Source organism: Primulina huaijiensis, chromosome 8 (assembly GCF_012295235.1).
Source record: "Primulina huaijiensis isolate GDHJ02 chromosome 8, ASM1229523v2, whole genome shotgun sequence".
Lineage (NCBI taxonomy): Eukaryota > Viridiplantae > Streptophyta > Magnoliopsida > Lamiales > Gesneriaceae > Primulina > Primulina huaijiensis.
In genome coordinates, this window is record NC_133313.1 from 22,086,537 (window position 1) to 22,104,221 (window position 17,685).

The window sequence follows — 17,685 nt, forward strand, 5'->3', positions numbered from 1 at the left end:
ATATATATAAAGTGTATACACACACACACACTCACTCTATATATATACACACTTTATTATCTCACCCAACGAATCAAACTAGCTATATGCACATTGAAGTTAATGGAGTATCCTTATTGCAAGCAAAGTAATGACAAGCTAGCGAAGTTGTAAATTAAATTCCATCCGTAGTTCTTTAAAAGTTAAGATTTATACATTCATAATTCGATACTGTGAAAGTTCGATAATGAAGTGATGTTTTTGCCCAGAAACTGACGTTTGATCTAGACATTGTACATTGTGTATAGTTCAAAATGGACCTACAAGGTACTTGTTTAAGGAGCAAGTGTGCCATTCAAATCCCTACCAAGTGCAACATTAATGGTCCCTTCTGCTTGTTTTAATGCACATTCATCTTCATCAATTTTGTTTTTCAAAATCGAAAACCCCATCTCGCATGGAACAAAATCCAATTTTAATATATTGACACTTATCGTGCACATTTATATGAGCATCGTTAAGGTGACACTCACTTATTGGATGTATAATTTTGATTATGTTCCATCATATCCAATAGATGAGTTATACCTCAATGATAAGTGGCATGGTGTGTGTGTGTCTATATATAAATAAAAATGAAACAAAAATATCCAAGTTTTAATTAACTTAATTAATATAATTTTTTTTAAAAATGATGAATTAAATTGTAACTACATAATTAAGATAATTAATTTTTTAAAAATGATGAATTAATTTATGTTTAATTCATTTCTGTTATGAAATTGATTGAAATGATGAATAAATTAATTTAAATAACTAAATAAATTTATTTAAACAATTACTTTAATTAGTTCAAATATTAAATTTTATTNTTAAAATCAACACACTTTATAATTAACCATTACAACAAATAAAATCTAATTAAAAAAACAAAAATTTTTTAAAAAATAAATAAAAATTTTGACAATGTGTCTTTGCACTAACGCTGGGTTGCGGGTTGAAGTTGCGTCGGATTGGAGTGTGTAAAACATTAAAATTACGTTGGATTGGAGTTGGTCCGAGACACGATAAATGATCCCAATTCAACTACTACGTACAATTAAGCAGGGAAACCTAAGAAAAAATATCTAAGTTTAAAATTTTAGAGGCAATATTCCGAGTAGTACACTAACACAGCATGTCAGTTCTTTTCTGTCTCCCAAGATTTTTGTTTACGTACGTGACCAAATTTACTGTGAAGATAGTTTGCACATGGGAGTGTGTGAGCCCACCATACTAATCAGTGTTGCTTCCTTTCTATTTAAATCTATAACATCACTGAAAATTAGAATGTTTAATTAATTAATTGCAGTTTTATCATTCACATCTCTAAGATTTGGTGCTGACTTAATATAATTAAATATTATATTACTTTTTAATTTGCCTGGTGGCCGTATTATTTATTTAATATATTCATTTTCCAACGTGTTTGTCTATTGAATATTGAACATATATATATCATCTACTAATCATGGGGTTACCTATATGTTTGTCGCGTGCAAATAATCAAATTTCAAAGGATGTAATTTAGTACGTAAAACTTAATTTGATAAGCATGCATGTTCTATATATCTCCAAGCTTGCGAGGTCCAAACTAATTGTTGAATATTTTATAATTATTAGTGATATATCATATTATGTAATTATCTAGCCTAAATATTAATTTGTTGGTCGAGGTGGTGATATTATTCCCAATATAAGTGTACGCGTGCATGGCATTATTTGGGAATGATAACAAAAGAACAATCTTTTTTCTTTACAACACGTCCCAATTAAGCAAGAATTTAAAGCACTTTTACACGGGAAAAAAATAAATAAAGAAAGAGAGAAAATTAAGAAACTAGTCTCCATAAATCTCTCTGTAAATCAAGAATCTTGCGGATGCTGCACATTGGGAGGCATTGAGTACCGGTGGTAACCCTTTGCAGGAATCGGAAAGTAATTTCCACCAGACATTGGCACCGGGAATCCAGCTCCGGCATCCGAGGGAGCTGGCCTATTCGCCGCCACCCTTTCAAGATTTTGAACTTGGTTCTTCAAGAATTTAACGTAATGAATCGCCTCATCAAGCATAGAAGCAGTATCCATTTTAGTTCCGCCAGGTACAAGTCTCTGAAGAATTCTAATCCGCTCACTTATCCTCTCCCGGCGGTGGCGCGCCGCCACGCTTTGAGGGTCCGTCGATATCTTCACATTCTTCCTCTTCGGTGGCTTCACGGACTCGGGGTCGATATGAACAGGCTGCATCGCCGCGATTCTGAAGATCATTTCTCGCATCGCAGCCATTGAATTACGTTTCTGCGAATCCCCAGCTTCGTCGGAAAATTCCCCCATTTTCCATCTCCCTTCGCAGCTTGAATTGTGCTGCAGGAACGGCAACATAGACGACGATTCTTGGTGAAACCCGTCGGAATATGAAGAACTCCCGGGTTGTAGATTCATGAAAGCAGGTGAGTTGACGTGTAAATTATCAAGAGCAGAATCACAATTATTGCTCATGATTCCCAAACTGCTGGTTTCGTGATGATTACTGAATTCCATCATTGGGATCTCATAAGCCCCGGAAAAATCCGGAAGTTTGTCCATTTGCATCAGCATCATTTCCATCTGATCTTCAACAGAAGATTTCAAGAATTCAGCATCCATAACTGGTGGGTTTCAGTTCCTTTTTATGTACAAATATCGACAAGAAATGGGGTACCAAAAAGGGAAAAAGGAAGCGTGCAAATTAAGGCGGAGAGGACTCAGAAATTTATCGGACAAATTCAGCAGAAATTGGAGTGATGCAGACTAATTAGATTTTTCAAGAAGAGATGTCGAAGCTAAGGGGGGAAGAAGGAATAAAATAGTGATTATTGGGAACAGGCTAATCGAGCCGGTGCGAAAGGTATATATAACAAGTGGTACTGCATTATAATAGTATCTACTTGGGATTATTTATTTTTATATTGTGCATAATTTCGTTTATCCTAAAGTTGGTGAACTTTTTCTCTGTACTTTTTTGGAAAATTTATTTATTTCATTTTCTAATCGATTAATCTTCTAAGTTATTCGACAAGTGTCCGAAATTGGGGTGCATGATTATAAACTCTTCGAATAGTTGCCTCTAAAAAAAATTCTTCGAATTGTTAACCTATGTGTCCTAATGTTTTATGTTACTTTAGGAAAGTCTACAAACAACGTCTAGGTTTGATTGTTTGAATCACCGCAATTAAGTATGATTATGTTCTTTTAACGTATCATCATGGTAAAAATGTTTAAATATTAGATATAAAAAAACTCCCAAGCCTCAAAATTTAACTTTTCGATCATGTATGAAGGTATATATAATGGAAAAACTTAAGAATTTTATTGAGGATTAATTATTTTAAAGTTTACATTTATAATATTTTTTTATTAATAATAAAAATTTAAAACTTCATTAACATTTTGATATTTTAAAAACAACAGTATTTAATCGAAACAAACATGAAAGGGGAAAGGGTACTGATGAAGATGTAACACTCTACATCAACAAGAATTTGGCCCACCGTACCGATTGAAGAGATCTAATCTACCAACTGTTCTTTTGGTTGCCATAAATGCTTCCGATATGATGGTGGTTTATATAGATATATAATTTTTAAGTACACTTTAATTAGGACTCTGTTGTACAGTATGTTGAAAGATTAAAGTTTCAATGTTATCATCGATTATAATTTTTTATAAACTAACAAGCACTTATCTTATATATTACAACTTTTGGAAAAATGACAAATCATATATATTTGATATGTCCCATTTGGCTTAAAAGTTTTGGTTTCTTTAAACAAGTGTAAAACAAACCCCACCCACATGACAGGAGTCAGGAGCCTGTATGAATGAACCACCCTCCAGCCGGTGGTCGACAGTTAGATCCCGTTGCTGGTGATTCTACCAGTTAAATTCATTTTAATTTTAATTTTTAACTTATTTAGGAATGTATTTTCAGTTATAAAAAAAAAAAGCTCATTTAGTTTGATCAGAGAAGGGCCATTATTTTTATTTTATTTATTGGGACTGATTTGCTAGCCAAGGATGTAGCCCGGAGTCGTCCCGATTGACGGATATTAAGCATAAAATTTTCAAAAACTATGTACACATTTTTTTTTCTTTCTAATTAGCGAAGAAAGGGTTCTGCATGTCGCTCGTCGTCGATGAAATCAGGACGGCCTCGTTGTAGGATAAATCCATTTTGCAAAGATTAAACCTTTTCATTTCTTTGAGACGATAACCACCAACAACTCATTCCATCACGAGACACATTTAAACCCCATTGTTCCAGATTATCATGTGTTAAATACGCTGTTTAATATATATTTTAAGCGAAGAAGAGTTTGTTATTTGATGAAATCGATGACACGCGTTTTTAAATACATAAGAGCATATAATATGAAAATGATTGTTACGTCCGTCAATCTTCTATTTTAAAAATTAAATTAAATATGTATATATTTTTTATTTTATACACGTCCTAAAATAAAATAACCCCCATCTCAACAAAATACATGTATTGTTCAAAGAATTTGAAGGGTGGCACACTCTTCGAGGTGGATTGATCAGGTTTATTACTGCACCAACTGTTTCATGTGCTGTTAGACTATAGCCAACGGACTTCCAACTTAAGCCTTTAACATACCTTCCAGCTTATCTAGCTATATTTGCAGACTGCATGTGATCATCTAACTTTGGACCAATGTTCGGAAAACAAATCAATTACAATATATTCTATGGAAAGTGTGATTTCAACTTGTAAAAACACAAACACACACACACATAGTGTGTGTATATGTGTGTTAAAAGAAACAGTATCATGTTACATATATGATATATCAAATACAACAAAACAGTAAGTATAAGAACATGTACACATATGCATTTGACATTGATAGGGACATGAACTAACGGATGCATGTATAATGAATAGTGGTAATAACTTGAGAAGACGACCCTTTGGGTAAGGGACAAAATTTTATCATGTTAGACGACAAGTGAGAATTGATTGTCATTTGTTTTTATATCTCACCACCAAACTATATCTTCTGGGTGTTATTATTCATTATGACATTTGAACTAGAATACACTCAAAAACTTGAAATAAAAAAAAGTATTATTTAGTTTATTTAAACAGTATATATATTATCATCATGGTTATTATAAAAATGTGATAGTTAAAGAAATATAAATTTTTTAACAGTATATATATTATCATCATGGTTATTATAAAAATGTGATAGTTAAAGAAATATGAATTTTTTTTTTAAAAAAAATTTACCAATGTCACGATCCTATGATATGTGATCCTACTACATCACTTGCATTGACAAGTAAAAATAAGATTTGCTACTATTATTAGTAGGAGCAATATATATTTTGCTCGTGCCACGGAATCTTATCTCTTCAAATATAAAAATGAAATATGAAATCGAGTAAGCCTGCAACATAATATTAAATACTCCATTCTTGTCCAAGTTGGTTGAATGCACACAATTTATGAGGGTAAATAGATGGAAAGTTTGACTTTTATGGATTCAGCACAATATCAAAAGGCTTCACATGTTAGACAGATTTCACAATAGTTTAAAAAATTTATGTGCTATGTCTGATTTTTTTTTAGTTTTTGTCATTAAAATTTTGGCTAAAAATTCAAAATCTTAAAAAAAAATTTTGTTAAAATTTCTGATTTTGGACCAAGATTTATGTTTCATGAGCCATCACGAGACAGCTGTAAATTTGCAGAGCGATGGGAGCAAAGGATAGGGAGAAATAAATGAATAGATTAATGCAACAAACATGTGTTTCTTAAGGGAGATGTTTGCTTCCTTTTTCTTTTCTGCAAAACATAATATAAAACTCACCACCCTACGACCAAATCACTGTCCAAACCCTAATGCATGAGGTACAAACATCTTTTTCCATGAAAATTTTTCACCCTCTCTCATTCATGCCCTTGGTTCTTGAAAATATAAATATTAAAAAGAAAGTGTATTTTATTCAGCAAGACGTGAATAAAGGGGTCATGATCCCTGCAAGAAGAGGTTCAATGGATAAAAGAATCAGAGGGTTACTTTGCATTATCACCTTATCTTCTCTCCCCCACTTTGTAATTTTTTAATTCTGTTATCTTCTTATTATATGTTTTTATTGAATGACTTCATTTTGATTTTACTTCCACGTTAGGATTATTCAAAAAATTATTTTCTCACCTATCTCTACACTCTTCTTCTCTCGTTGGAAATCGCAGGCCGAAATTTATTACCATATGTCAATCAGATGTGGTCCCCTTTTTCCCATTTGTCTTTCTTCCACGAGACTTTCTTGGGTCCAACTTGGAAAGGGGTTTGATTCTTAATGTATTTTATTATTCTAGCAAGTTGCAGTAATATCTACGACTTGGTAACTTTGAGAGGCTATTTTCGATCGAACTGGGACTAATTATACGAGGTAATCATGCTAGAAGATGGCGTATTCAATGGACTTGGGACCAAATTGCACAAATGGGAAACAGCGTGACATTCAGAACGTATAAAGTTCGTTGCTTGGTTTAAATTCTCGATCTCCCATTTTCATGGAGTACTCTTCTCTTGGGAAAACATGGAGTACGTACTCTTTTCTTGGAAAAAGAATCGAGTAATTTTCAGGTGTACCAAAAAGATACGAAATTTATAATATACTTGATGTCACACCTCCTAGCATGTTGACAGATATTAAATACAAAGTCGCAACAAGTTCTGCAAGTTCTTGTAGAAATCTGATTAATATGACCCAAACCTACCTTGTTTCGACTTTCAAATGCAAAATAAGGTAATAAAGCATCCTATAAAGCTGCCGGTTCATATATTTTTAAACAGATGACCCTAAAATAGATTAAATTTCACTTCTCCACATCTCGTGAACAATGCCATTTATGCTGCAACAAAGTCAACTTGGACGACTGTATCTCAATGGCTCTCTACATTCACCGTCCAAAAAATACATCCCCGAAACAAAACCACCATAATCATGTAGCGTACTCTAAAAGGTGCCATCATGCCCTCCAAAAATGAGATAAAGATCATGGTGAGCTTGGAAACTTTTTGACTTGATAACACGTACCTAAATATTAACAAGTTTAGCAAAGAAAATTCATTCATATCTGAGGACTCTTGGCACCTTCAGTGAGACTACCAAGTAGTACCACCCGGAATCTCTTCGACACAAAATCGATGTAGCTCCTTGCACAATCTCTGCTATCGCTCATTCAGTTGAACAGATTGTGGTTATTCCCTTTTCAGCCTTTCTAATTCGACTTCAGAAGCCACTGAAGAACTTTGTCACTGCAACAGGGAAACGAAAGTGAGAAATGTCATGAGTGATCTTACCTCCACATTTCATTTCAGTGACATATGATTGCTATATTACGCAGCGAGATGAAAATATAAGACGAAAAAATTTTAATTAGAAAATAGAAATCTCCTGATACACAGAATCTAAGCTAAACTAAATGATCAACTGCTTTCCCCTCAGAATATAACTTGAAAATGTATGCACAAAGATTTTAAATTCAAAGCATCAGACGGAAACTACATCACAGAAGATATGTAAAAATCAAACAGCATACATCAATTCGATTTCTTAACCTAGACGTACTGTCCTCATAAAAAGAAATAAATTAGATGCCAAAGCAAGTAGTAAAGAGGAAACTTCCATCAAGAGAAATTGAAACCTTTAGTTCTTTAATTCGATTCTCCATTGTTTGAACACTAATGTACGGTGAGTCTAAGAATTGATCAGAGTAGTTGTGACTGAGATAAACTTCAACACGGGTATTGTCCTCTGGCGTACTAGCATAAGTTTCTAGTTTGGGTGGAAAAGGACCAGCTGTGTCCTTCTAGTGCTAAAGCTTCGAATTTTTTAGATGTCTCAGAAAATATATATCGTTGCTGTCTGGTGACAAGAACATTATTAACTGGACCTGCACAAGGCCAAGGACAGAGAACACAAGTTTAACGTCCATATACTCTAATAAATTGAAAGAACATTCAATTCAACTGGTTAAAAGGATGAACATTTGAGATGGCAACATGAGAAATAGAGTTCTCACGAAAATGACACAAACTACAATATGATTACTACAAACGTACAACACCCAGTTAAAGCAGTCATCTGTTCAGAAAATGCTTGCAACCAGCTCTGGATCAATAACCAATGGAGACATCATCAATGTACTCATCCAAGTATCCCTCCTCAGTAAATAATGAAGCATAACAGTGGCTTTTATATAGTTTTTACAGTGTTCCAAAAGTTAAAAAGAAACTATTAGAAACGACTCATGACTTGCATACATACAGCCAAACATAAATACATCAAGTGAGGCAGCGAAATTTGTCAAATCAAAAAAGGAATCGAGTCGAGAAATTAAAAAGTGAGACAAATTGTAAAGTAATCAATTGAAAGAGCAAGCATTATAAAAAATAGTACCTTTTGTGTGTCTAAAAACACGAAAAATATTTCGAGTTCTAGTATCCCAAACTCGAATAATGCCATCCTCTGATCCAGAAACTAATAGACATCCATCAGCACTAGAAGCCAAGCACGTTACAGCTTTACTGTCATACATATCAGAATTCCCTTTCGGGACAAGTTAAAAATGAAACAGAAGAACCCACAAAAATCAAATACGCAAAGTAGTTAATAGAAGTAAAAATTGAAATGTAAACACATGTATTAGCTGATGTTCATGCCACAATCTTTCTAACTATGACATGCAAAGAATGGAGGTCATTAGCTACCATAAACCATCCATACATTGGAGAATAAGATGCTCGTAGCCTCAAAAAGATTCTGATAATGAAATGAATTGCAGGTCACTGTATATCAGAAATCTTTCATCAAATATGGTGGAAAAGGAATAAATAAGCATGACTTCCAATGATCAAATTGGGTAATAATTGACACATGTAAATCTAAAATATAACCAACCTATGCTCAGTCAATGAAACAAGGCTGCTGTTGGGGGTACCAGGAGAATTTAATCCGGTAATATGTATTTTGCCATCCCAACCACCAGCATAAAGATCAGTTTCTGTAGGTCACAAGACAATAGCATCAATTATGGAAGACTGTATTTCTTAATAGTTTCCCTTCATATAAGCTCCATACCTGCGACATAACAAGATTAATTGGAATTCAACAAAAACTCTTACATAGTTCAAGCGGACTTTAGCTGAAGGAAGGAAAAAAATGCATGCTAAGAATGTAATGCTTCCAAAAGATTCCAGCTTAAGTAACCTGCAAGGGTCCATGTAGATGAAGTTATCTTGATCAAAATGAAAAAGGACAAAGTACGCCTTAAGAACGGTGAAATCATACAAATGAAAAAGAGCTAAAACTCTATTTCTGAATGCAAGTTAGTCCCATTCAAAGGATGAGCTCAAAATTGCCAAACAGAGACTGAAGATAAGAACCTTGCATGTACGGTCCTCAGAAGCCGACACAATGATGACATTATATTCACCATGTCCAGTCTTAATGTCAGTGAATTTCAAAGAATGCTCATGAAAGCTGTACTCATACGGAGATCTTGCCTCTTCTCTCCTCTGATCATTGAATATCCTAAAATCAAGAACTTCCATCGAATATTTATTTTCTGCAGCATTAGAACAAAATTACACATAGGGACCTTGAACATACAAGAACCGTGACCACACCCGAACGCTTCCATCCTCTGCCCCTGAAATCAAAAGAGATCGGTCATCATTGAATACCAGGCAAGTAACAGCCCTGTAATGTGCATACCACTTCTTCAGCAATTTCCCCGTCGCAACCTACATATCCAATCATAAAATTTTTAAACAATTCCCTACGCATCTCCATCATGTCCCAGCTCATAAGGCGCGACTAATGCAAAAATATTTATGAATAGAAAGATGTTAGATTTCACAGCACGTAAAAATTGCACTCCATTCGAAGGAAGAAAAGAAAAGATGACTTTTGTTCCACACCCTATGCACTCTATAGTAGTAAATATTCCCTTCATGACCTAACCACTGTAAAGCGGTCAAGTTCAAAAGTATGCTATACGGACAATTAGAAACCAGCCAAGTCGCAAACTCCTTTCACAGTTAGACAATTAAGAATCAGATGTTCTACCATTAAAAATTTAACTTTTGCACATGCAAATAGGCACCTGTTCTTTTCACCCTTCTTTTTTAGCAGTTTCTATGTTCTTTTTTCTTTTGAAGTAGCAGTTTCTATATTCTGACAGCTTGAATGTTCTCATTGTTATAATTGACCACTGATTCTGCTCTCTATTGTTTTTTGAAAGACTAAATCTCTTCCATATCCTAATCATGCATTTTAAGTCTTATTCGCAGCCCGGTTGAATGCTTACTTAGGAGTTCATCCTACTTAGTAGAAGTGGTAGCATCCGATGGAGCTAGAGAACAAGAATAAAAAATTTACTGAACCAAATGTTTAAAGAGAAGCTAACCAGGCTGCTTTATCCAAATATAGATAATCAATCTCTAACTAGGTAAAATTAGCTTAACGAAGTACATATATATTTTCTCAAATTGACAATAACTAAGTGTTTTTGTGAACACTCAATTCATCCTTCCTCAATGATATAGCATAACATAGAGCAAGAAACAGAATAGAGACGACCAAACAGCTATTGCAACAAAAATCATTTAAGCAATTCAAAAAGGTTTAAGCAATTCAAAAAGGCATCATACAGAAGACTAGATTGTATTCACCTCCCAAAAGTAGATATCGCCTGAAAGGCCTCCTCCAACAATATGAGTTCCCTTACCATGTGAGACAAGTGGCCCAATGGGTTCTGCAAGGGAGCTACTGACTTCTACTTGTGGCTGCAAACTCACAGCAACTTAAATCAATTTCCATCGACTCTTTTCCAAATCAATAGATATTACAAAATTCCATCTTCCATAAAAAATGCCAATAGGGCGTGCATGAAAATTGAATCAAGAACCTTTATTTAGTATACTCACAAGTTTACACCAATAGATTGATCAAAGACATAATTTAAACAAAATCAGAGGTGATAATATTTTATCAGATAAAATTTGATCAGTGTCCAGTGCAAGCAATAATCCAAATAAAAATTCTTGATGCCTCGCTGGATATAGTGCCACGTCGCTTATCAACCAATGAACGAGAGCATCCTATTGGATACGACGCGAACAACGGGAGGGGCTGCGACAAATAAAAGATGGAACCAGAAGAAGAGCGCTTAGAATCTCGAAGTTGGGACGAGGCAAGAAAGCGACAGGCTACGGTGGCGAGATCTGGAGGAGGAGAAGAGCATAACTTGTGCAGTAGCGGCTCCTCACCGCTGCGGTGGTTCCAACAGCTTATACCGGCGTCCGTCGGTGATGACACTAGCAAGATTTCAGTGTCTTCCATTACAGGTTTTGAGCCTTTCGGCTAGCTGCTGTGATACACGTGTCTTGACAATTAATATCTTAATGTTGGGCCTCTATTTAATTATTGGGTTGGGAAATTTGTATCCATATGGGCCCAGAGAATTGTGGAAGCCCGGACATGAATAAAATCTGGAAACGGTCCACTAATTTATGATTTTTTGTATTTCCAATTGAAATATCATTGCCAACTTTATTATTTTCTAATATCCAATATCATTTTCCTGTCAAATCTATGTCTTTAGACATTATATATTTTAATTATTTATATTTATAATAAAAATTAATATTTTTATAACAAAAAGTTATATTCTTTCATGGGTGACCAAAATATAATATTTATATCACAAAATTGGTCTGTGAGATCGAGTTTTGTGAAAGGAAATATATTTGTTTTATACACAGGAACAAAATATAGAAATACTATATTTTGCTTCCACATGAACCTATTCTATATCACACAATTAATTTCAAATCCATCTATGCTCCATACAAATTTATAAGAAGAGCAGTGCAATTCTCAACCAAAAGTATTTGAAATGAATAAAACAAAATAAAATAATTACTTTTGCTTCCGCTAAGTTTCAATCTTAAATATTATCATAAGCTCGCCTCTATAGAATCTTTTTAAGATGTCTTGTTTCTTGTAAGTGAAAATAAATATAGAAGAGATCGAGGGCTTGACCCAATGGTTTCACCGAAATTCTCAATATATTGACTCAAGTTCGAGTCTTCCCCACCCTCTAGATTAGGATATAAAAAATATATATAATAATANTAAATTGTCAATAAAGTGCACTAATTAAACTAAAGCAAAGAACAGTATTGTATCCATACAAAATTTCACACTTCCCAACTTTTAAAAAATAAGCTGTTAAGCAACCAACATTCAAACGCTCTCTTCGTAGAGCATCTTTAGTTTGGTATTTTCCCACTTTCTTAATCTATGCCAAAACCTTAATTTTCGTCTTTTATTAAGAAAATTTAAGTTCAAACAATTTTTTTTGTTTAAAAAAAAGAATAATGGAAAAATTAATCTTCCAGGAGCTAAAACTTATATATATACTAATAAAAGATGCACACGCGTTGTATGCGTTATTATTATTTTTAATTTGATCAAATAATATTAAACATTTAACACAGAATTATTTTCAATTTAGAAGAGTTGTTTGATTTAAAAAAGAAGTTTTGTTTAGATTTTTTTCTATGTAAAATATNTTTTATTTTGTGTTTATCATAGCTATATAAACATAATTTTTTTGTATTCTTTATTCAGTTTACAATACTGCGATTTGAGTTTTTTGCTCACTCTTTGTTTCTTCATGGATATCTTTCCTAATATAGATGACTAACCTTATCAAAATAAAATATTGTGAATATATATATATGCTAAGAATATTAAATTCACTATAAATAAATTCAAAAAACAAAATTATATATATATATATATATTATGTATTCAAGGTGCACGTGCAACTTTGTGTTGTTCGTGCCATGCATGCGCGCAACAAAAGAAGACAAGAAAAAGATATATCCTTTAATTTAGCCACACACTAATCAAGGGTTAGGGTAGGTTTAACAGTATGATGATACCAAATCATTGCACATCATAGATTTACTAATCAAACATTCCTCATTATTTACTTAGATTTAGCGAAGTATATGTATATCATAAAAGAATCCAATTTTTTCAGCGAAGATTAATTGGGATCTTGAATTTAATCATTTTGCTTCCTCGGATTTAACCTAATTATTTTTGTGTAGGGCTGGCTTGTGTTGGGTTTTTGGGACGACAATGTTGTTTTACGAAGAGCTAATTTTCTAAAATTCAAATGTCTCTTTGCTATGATTTTTTTTAATGTATTTGACACGATCGAGTCGGAGAATCTTATTCGTTTTCAGTAAAAGATCATGAAACATCTCCTGAAATAATGTATTTTATTTCATTGCTCACTATTTGGTTAACTTTTGCAGTGGTTAGAGTGAAAAAATGTATTACAGAGGACTAAATGATAATGAAGACAACCTACATGTTGCTATATGGGATATTCCTGAATTTAGACGATATTTATAATTATATTGGGCTTATAGGAAAGGTTTTCTGGCGATGAGAAGAAGTATATCGAAGCTTTCATCGAAACATTTCAAACAATATATTATTCGGTTTCTTCTCCATTTTGCTTTCCTAGAATAGCCCACTTCTTTTATTTTTTAATTCTTAAGATGTATGTGTCTGTTTCCTCACTTTTGCGTGACCTTCTGTACTCACATAAACTAGAAATCGAGACCTTAAAACATTTTCAAGAGAAATTATTAATAATAAAGATATATAAAGAAGTTAAAATTATGCTTAAAATGTACGTATGATATACTAATTAATGCAGTGTGGATCGGGGTAGCAGATCTAAGACAAAAAAAATTGACATCCCGAACCTGCAGGCGCCTTTTAAATTCTCTCTTTATATTTAGAACTGTAAAAAGAAAAGCTTCAAGCTTCAGCCTCCTCTTTCCCTCTGTCTTTAAAACAAAACCAGAAACAGTGGAAATACAAGGAAAAAAGAACAAATATAAACCAACATAAAATTGAAAGGCAATATTATCTTTGAGGATTTGAAACTCTTGATTTCATCTTTTTTAACATTTAAAAAAAAAAATCCACCAGCGTTCGTGGCTGGGGTGAACAAGAGAATACTGGAACAACCGTTATATTTACACAAATAGCAAGTACTAATAGAAACTCCTTTCAAGATTTCTCTTCTACTAGCTAGAGGAGCATATAACAACTAAAAACAACAGAAACAAAACAAAATCTAGAGATTTTACGGTAGATCTATCTAGGCTCAAGATTTCTTGAAGGGGAAAAGCTAACATGGGATGTAGGCATGAGATTCAATCCTAAATCATAATCTTTTTCAAGTACCAATCTTGACTTGTCAGTTGTCTCTATTGAAGAATTATATTCAGCGTGCAATCTTTTCTTGGAATTCAGCGGCACACCAAACAGTTTAGTTCTACAGTACTGTTCACCATCTTCAAGAACCGTCACAGTGCTCTGAGAAGTCTTGCTTGGCGTATAACAGTTAATGTCAAAGGATCCAAGAGAAACATTAGCTTGCTTTGAGTTTGATCCCATTTGGTTGAACCCAGTACTGTTCGGCAACTGATTCGATGGCCTTTGCAGAATTGAAGAGCCGCCATTCGAGGGAATTTCTGCAGTAGAGAGGTTTCTTGAGTTGCTAAGAAATAAAGAGGAATGGTATGTGTTGCTTGGAGCCACTGGTTTCACGTGGTTCTGCACGAAGTATATAATATCATTGTACAGCTTTCTCATGTGAGTTAGTTCAGAAACTAGCATGTTGTTGTTTCTTCTGAGCCGTTCGTTGTCTTCAGAAATTGCTATGAATGAGCTGTTGTAGGAGTTTCCGCCGTATACTGGGGCGTTGCCTCCATTGGGGGAGGAGAATGGAGGAGAATCACACCAAGTATTCTGTGTCTGCTCATCTGAGTCAGGAGGGGACATGCTGACTCGGCTGGGGTAGGAGAAGAAACTCTGGCCGGAGATGGGATATTGGTTGTTCGAAGCCACTTGCGGCGGAGGAGCTGTTTTCCTCCTGTGAATCTCACATAGCAAATGTTTCTCTTCTTTTTTGAAGAACTCATTTGCAAACTCCCACCTGTCTGGTACAATCTTTCGAAAACCCTAGTTTCACATGCCACCATTGCCCAAAAAACGGATCAAGAAACCCAAATCAGCAACAACCATTAACGAGGTGGATAAAAAATTAAGAACAATATAACGAGGAACTTACATAAGTATTAAGTTGGCGTACAAAGCTCGAGAAATTATTATGTTTAAAATAGTTAGGCAGAATATCACGGGAAAACTCCGGGGGACGCCATACAACAAAAGTTGCTTCATTTTCTCCCCAAGAAACTATATGATCTGTGTTAGGATCATCAACAAGCTGATAAGTTTTGGTCAAGAATGGAGCCGGGACTGATTTGTGTGAATCCAAGGATAAAAATATTCCTTCACAATTATCTATCATCAAGGCCATTGAAAAATTTCAAGATAATAAGCTCAACTTTCTTGAAAGGGACAATGTATTCAGTGGTTCTTGAAAATGAGGGGTTTTGACGAGTTAGAGTGAAGCAATTTCAATAAAAATGTTTTGGGTAGGCGTAGGATGTTATTTTTATAATATTATATATAAGTAGTGAGGGAGGAATATGTGTCGTCAGTGTGTGTAGAACTGTGAAATAATTAAGAGATTTCCTAAACAAACCCGTGACACATTTTCTTGCTTATTATACTCTCTTTTATTTATTTTCTTATATAGTTCATGGATCCTCGGTGCGCATATAAACTTGAAAAATCCTTAGTGTGGAAAAAGTAATTGTTTCATGGTCTTCCTTTTGTAATTCCATATGTTGTTTCGAAAGTTTTGAAGAAAGACTACTGTAAAATGTTTGGAAAAATTATATACATAAATCATATGACGAATTTGTTTTTTAATGATAATGTTGGTAGATTTGAAAATGAGTGAAATTTTGTTTCGACAAAGAATGGACTTATAACTCGCACGAAGGAAATTTAATTTGAGAAAATGTAAAAATAAATAAATATCCCAAAAACAAACTAGGTAGCGCTTAGAGTTCATTCTACTTGCGCAACTTTAATAAAGTCTCTTTAAAAACTTTCAGCCCCGAGTTCTGTTTCACAGAAGCTAATTTTGTATTCTCAAAGCTAATTTCACACACTCAATGATCTCTATGCATTTTAAATCAATAATAATTATCGAAAAACCGTATTCGATCGTTGATGACATGGTTCGATTTGTACTTTGAGGGTAGGGCGTTCTTCTTCTTCCTCCTCCTCTTCTTCATTTTAATTAATATATATATATATATATATATATATATATATATATATATATATTTTGATTTCCTAAAACATCAGATCTAAGCTCAACTCAAAATTAGCCCTAAATTTTTAAGGCTCGGATCTCGTTGTTGATCAAGGACCGGATACTGAGCTCAACATATGGTTAGAAGTCCGAACCTATATGTGAGCCCATGAACCTCCAATAGGACCAATTTCCTCAACCATGCTTACTAGAAGTCCGAGCACCCAAGAAATCCGAGCCCTAACACAGTTAGAGAATGTCAAGACGTGATATTCTCGTTAATAGATAAGAGGTCCCAATAAATACGAAATTCAATCAAATCTCATCGATATAAAGCAAAAGTCATAGCCGCTATTAAGAGTCTCATCTGCCATGATTAAAGAGTCCCACCGTATGAGGTTTTCTATCTAAGGAGGAATCTACCCCGACAAGAATCCTACCCCAACAAGATAACTAGCATATCTTGCTCTATAAATATCACTTATTATTCACAGTTTTAACACATTCTCATTCTCTTGCCCCCTCAGCATTACTGTATCTATCTCTTAAGTTTGCTCTCCGGACTGATATAAGTATCGGAGGGATCACGCCGGAAAACTCTCCGGCACCTGCTAACCCTATTTCTGACTGTTGCAGAACTCAGAGCACATACCCGATCTACTCAGCTGCGAAGATTTGAAAACCGCTCTCCCGACCGAACCCGAGATAAAATTTCGATATTATCGTATTTTATTGAAAATAAAATACAAGGAGACAATTTAGGGAAAAAAACAAAAATATTCCCTCTATGACTCTATCCCAAACTCCCAGTAGTGTGTCATAACTTATTGCGAAGGTGACCTTTGTTTTCACTTCACGTCAAACGAGCTAGTTCATCTACACTCACACACACATTGATATAAATAAATAAGATGAAGCATAAATGAACAGAGAAGTTGGAATCTCATCATTTTATATTCTCCAGCTACTTTTGTTTATGAATGCTTCTTTGACAGAATAACATATATATGAGGTAAAGTCACCTATGAAATTACGTGATGGGATTTAAAAAGCCTGTAGAGTGACGACAGTTTTCATATTCTTTCTTCTTCTATGCATTATTATTATTATTATTATTATTATTATTATTATTATTATTTCTTGCTTCACGCGGCTTATACTAGTTTTTCAAACTTACATTAACACCTTGTGCCCCCAAATTAATCATGGACCATTTGATTAATTATTCTTTGAACCAAATGCAAATTTTGGTTTTCCTCCTATGTTTGAGTTGGTCGGCCGGGGTTGGATGGGTGTCGAGTTAATTAAGACGATAAATT

At 34.0% G+C, this 17,685-nt stretch overlaps 2 protein-coding genes and 1 pseudogene across 2 annotated transcripts; all 3 read right to left on the bottom strand.

The window, feature by feature from the left end:
• Positions 1 to 1,793: 1,793 nt before the first annotated feature.
• LOC140983665 (transcription factor HEC1-like) lies at positions 1,794 to 2,873 on the bottom strand. The gene has a single exon (XM_073450804.1). The coding sequence runs from the start codon at positions 2,662 to 2,664 to the stop codon at positions 1,885 to 1,887; it is 780 nt and encodes a 259-aa protein (XP_073306905.1). The 5' UTR covers positions 2,665 to 2,873; the 3' UTR covers positions 1,794 to 1,884.
• Positions 2,874 to 6,797: 3,924 nt separating this feature from the next.
• Positions 6,798 to 11,456, bottom strand: LOC140983070 (protein ROOT INITIATION DEFECTIVE 3-like; annotated as a pseudogene).
• Positions 11,457 to 14,096: 2,640 nt separating this feature from the next.
• Positions 14,097 to 15,678, bottom strand: LOC140983178 (heat stress transcription factor B-4-like). Its single transcript, XM_073450107.1, has 2 exons — positions 15,269 to 15,678; positions 14,097 to 15,159 (listed from the first exon to the last, which is right to left on the bottom strand). Exons 1-2 carry the CDS (start codon positions 15,515 to 15,517, stop codon positions 14,290 to 14,292), a joined length of 1,119 nt encoding a protein of 372 aa, XP_073306208.1. The 5' UTR covers positions 15,518 to 15,678; the 3' UTR covers positions 14,097 to 14,289.
• Between the last annotated feature and the right edge of the window lie 2,007 nt (positions 15,679 to 17,685).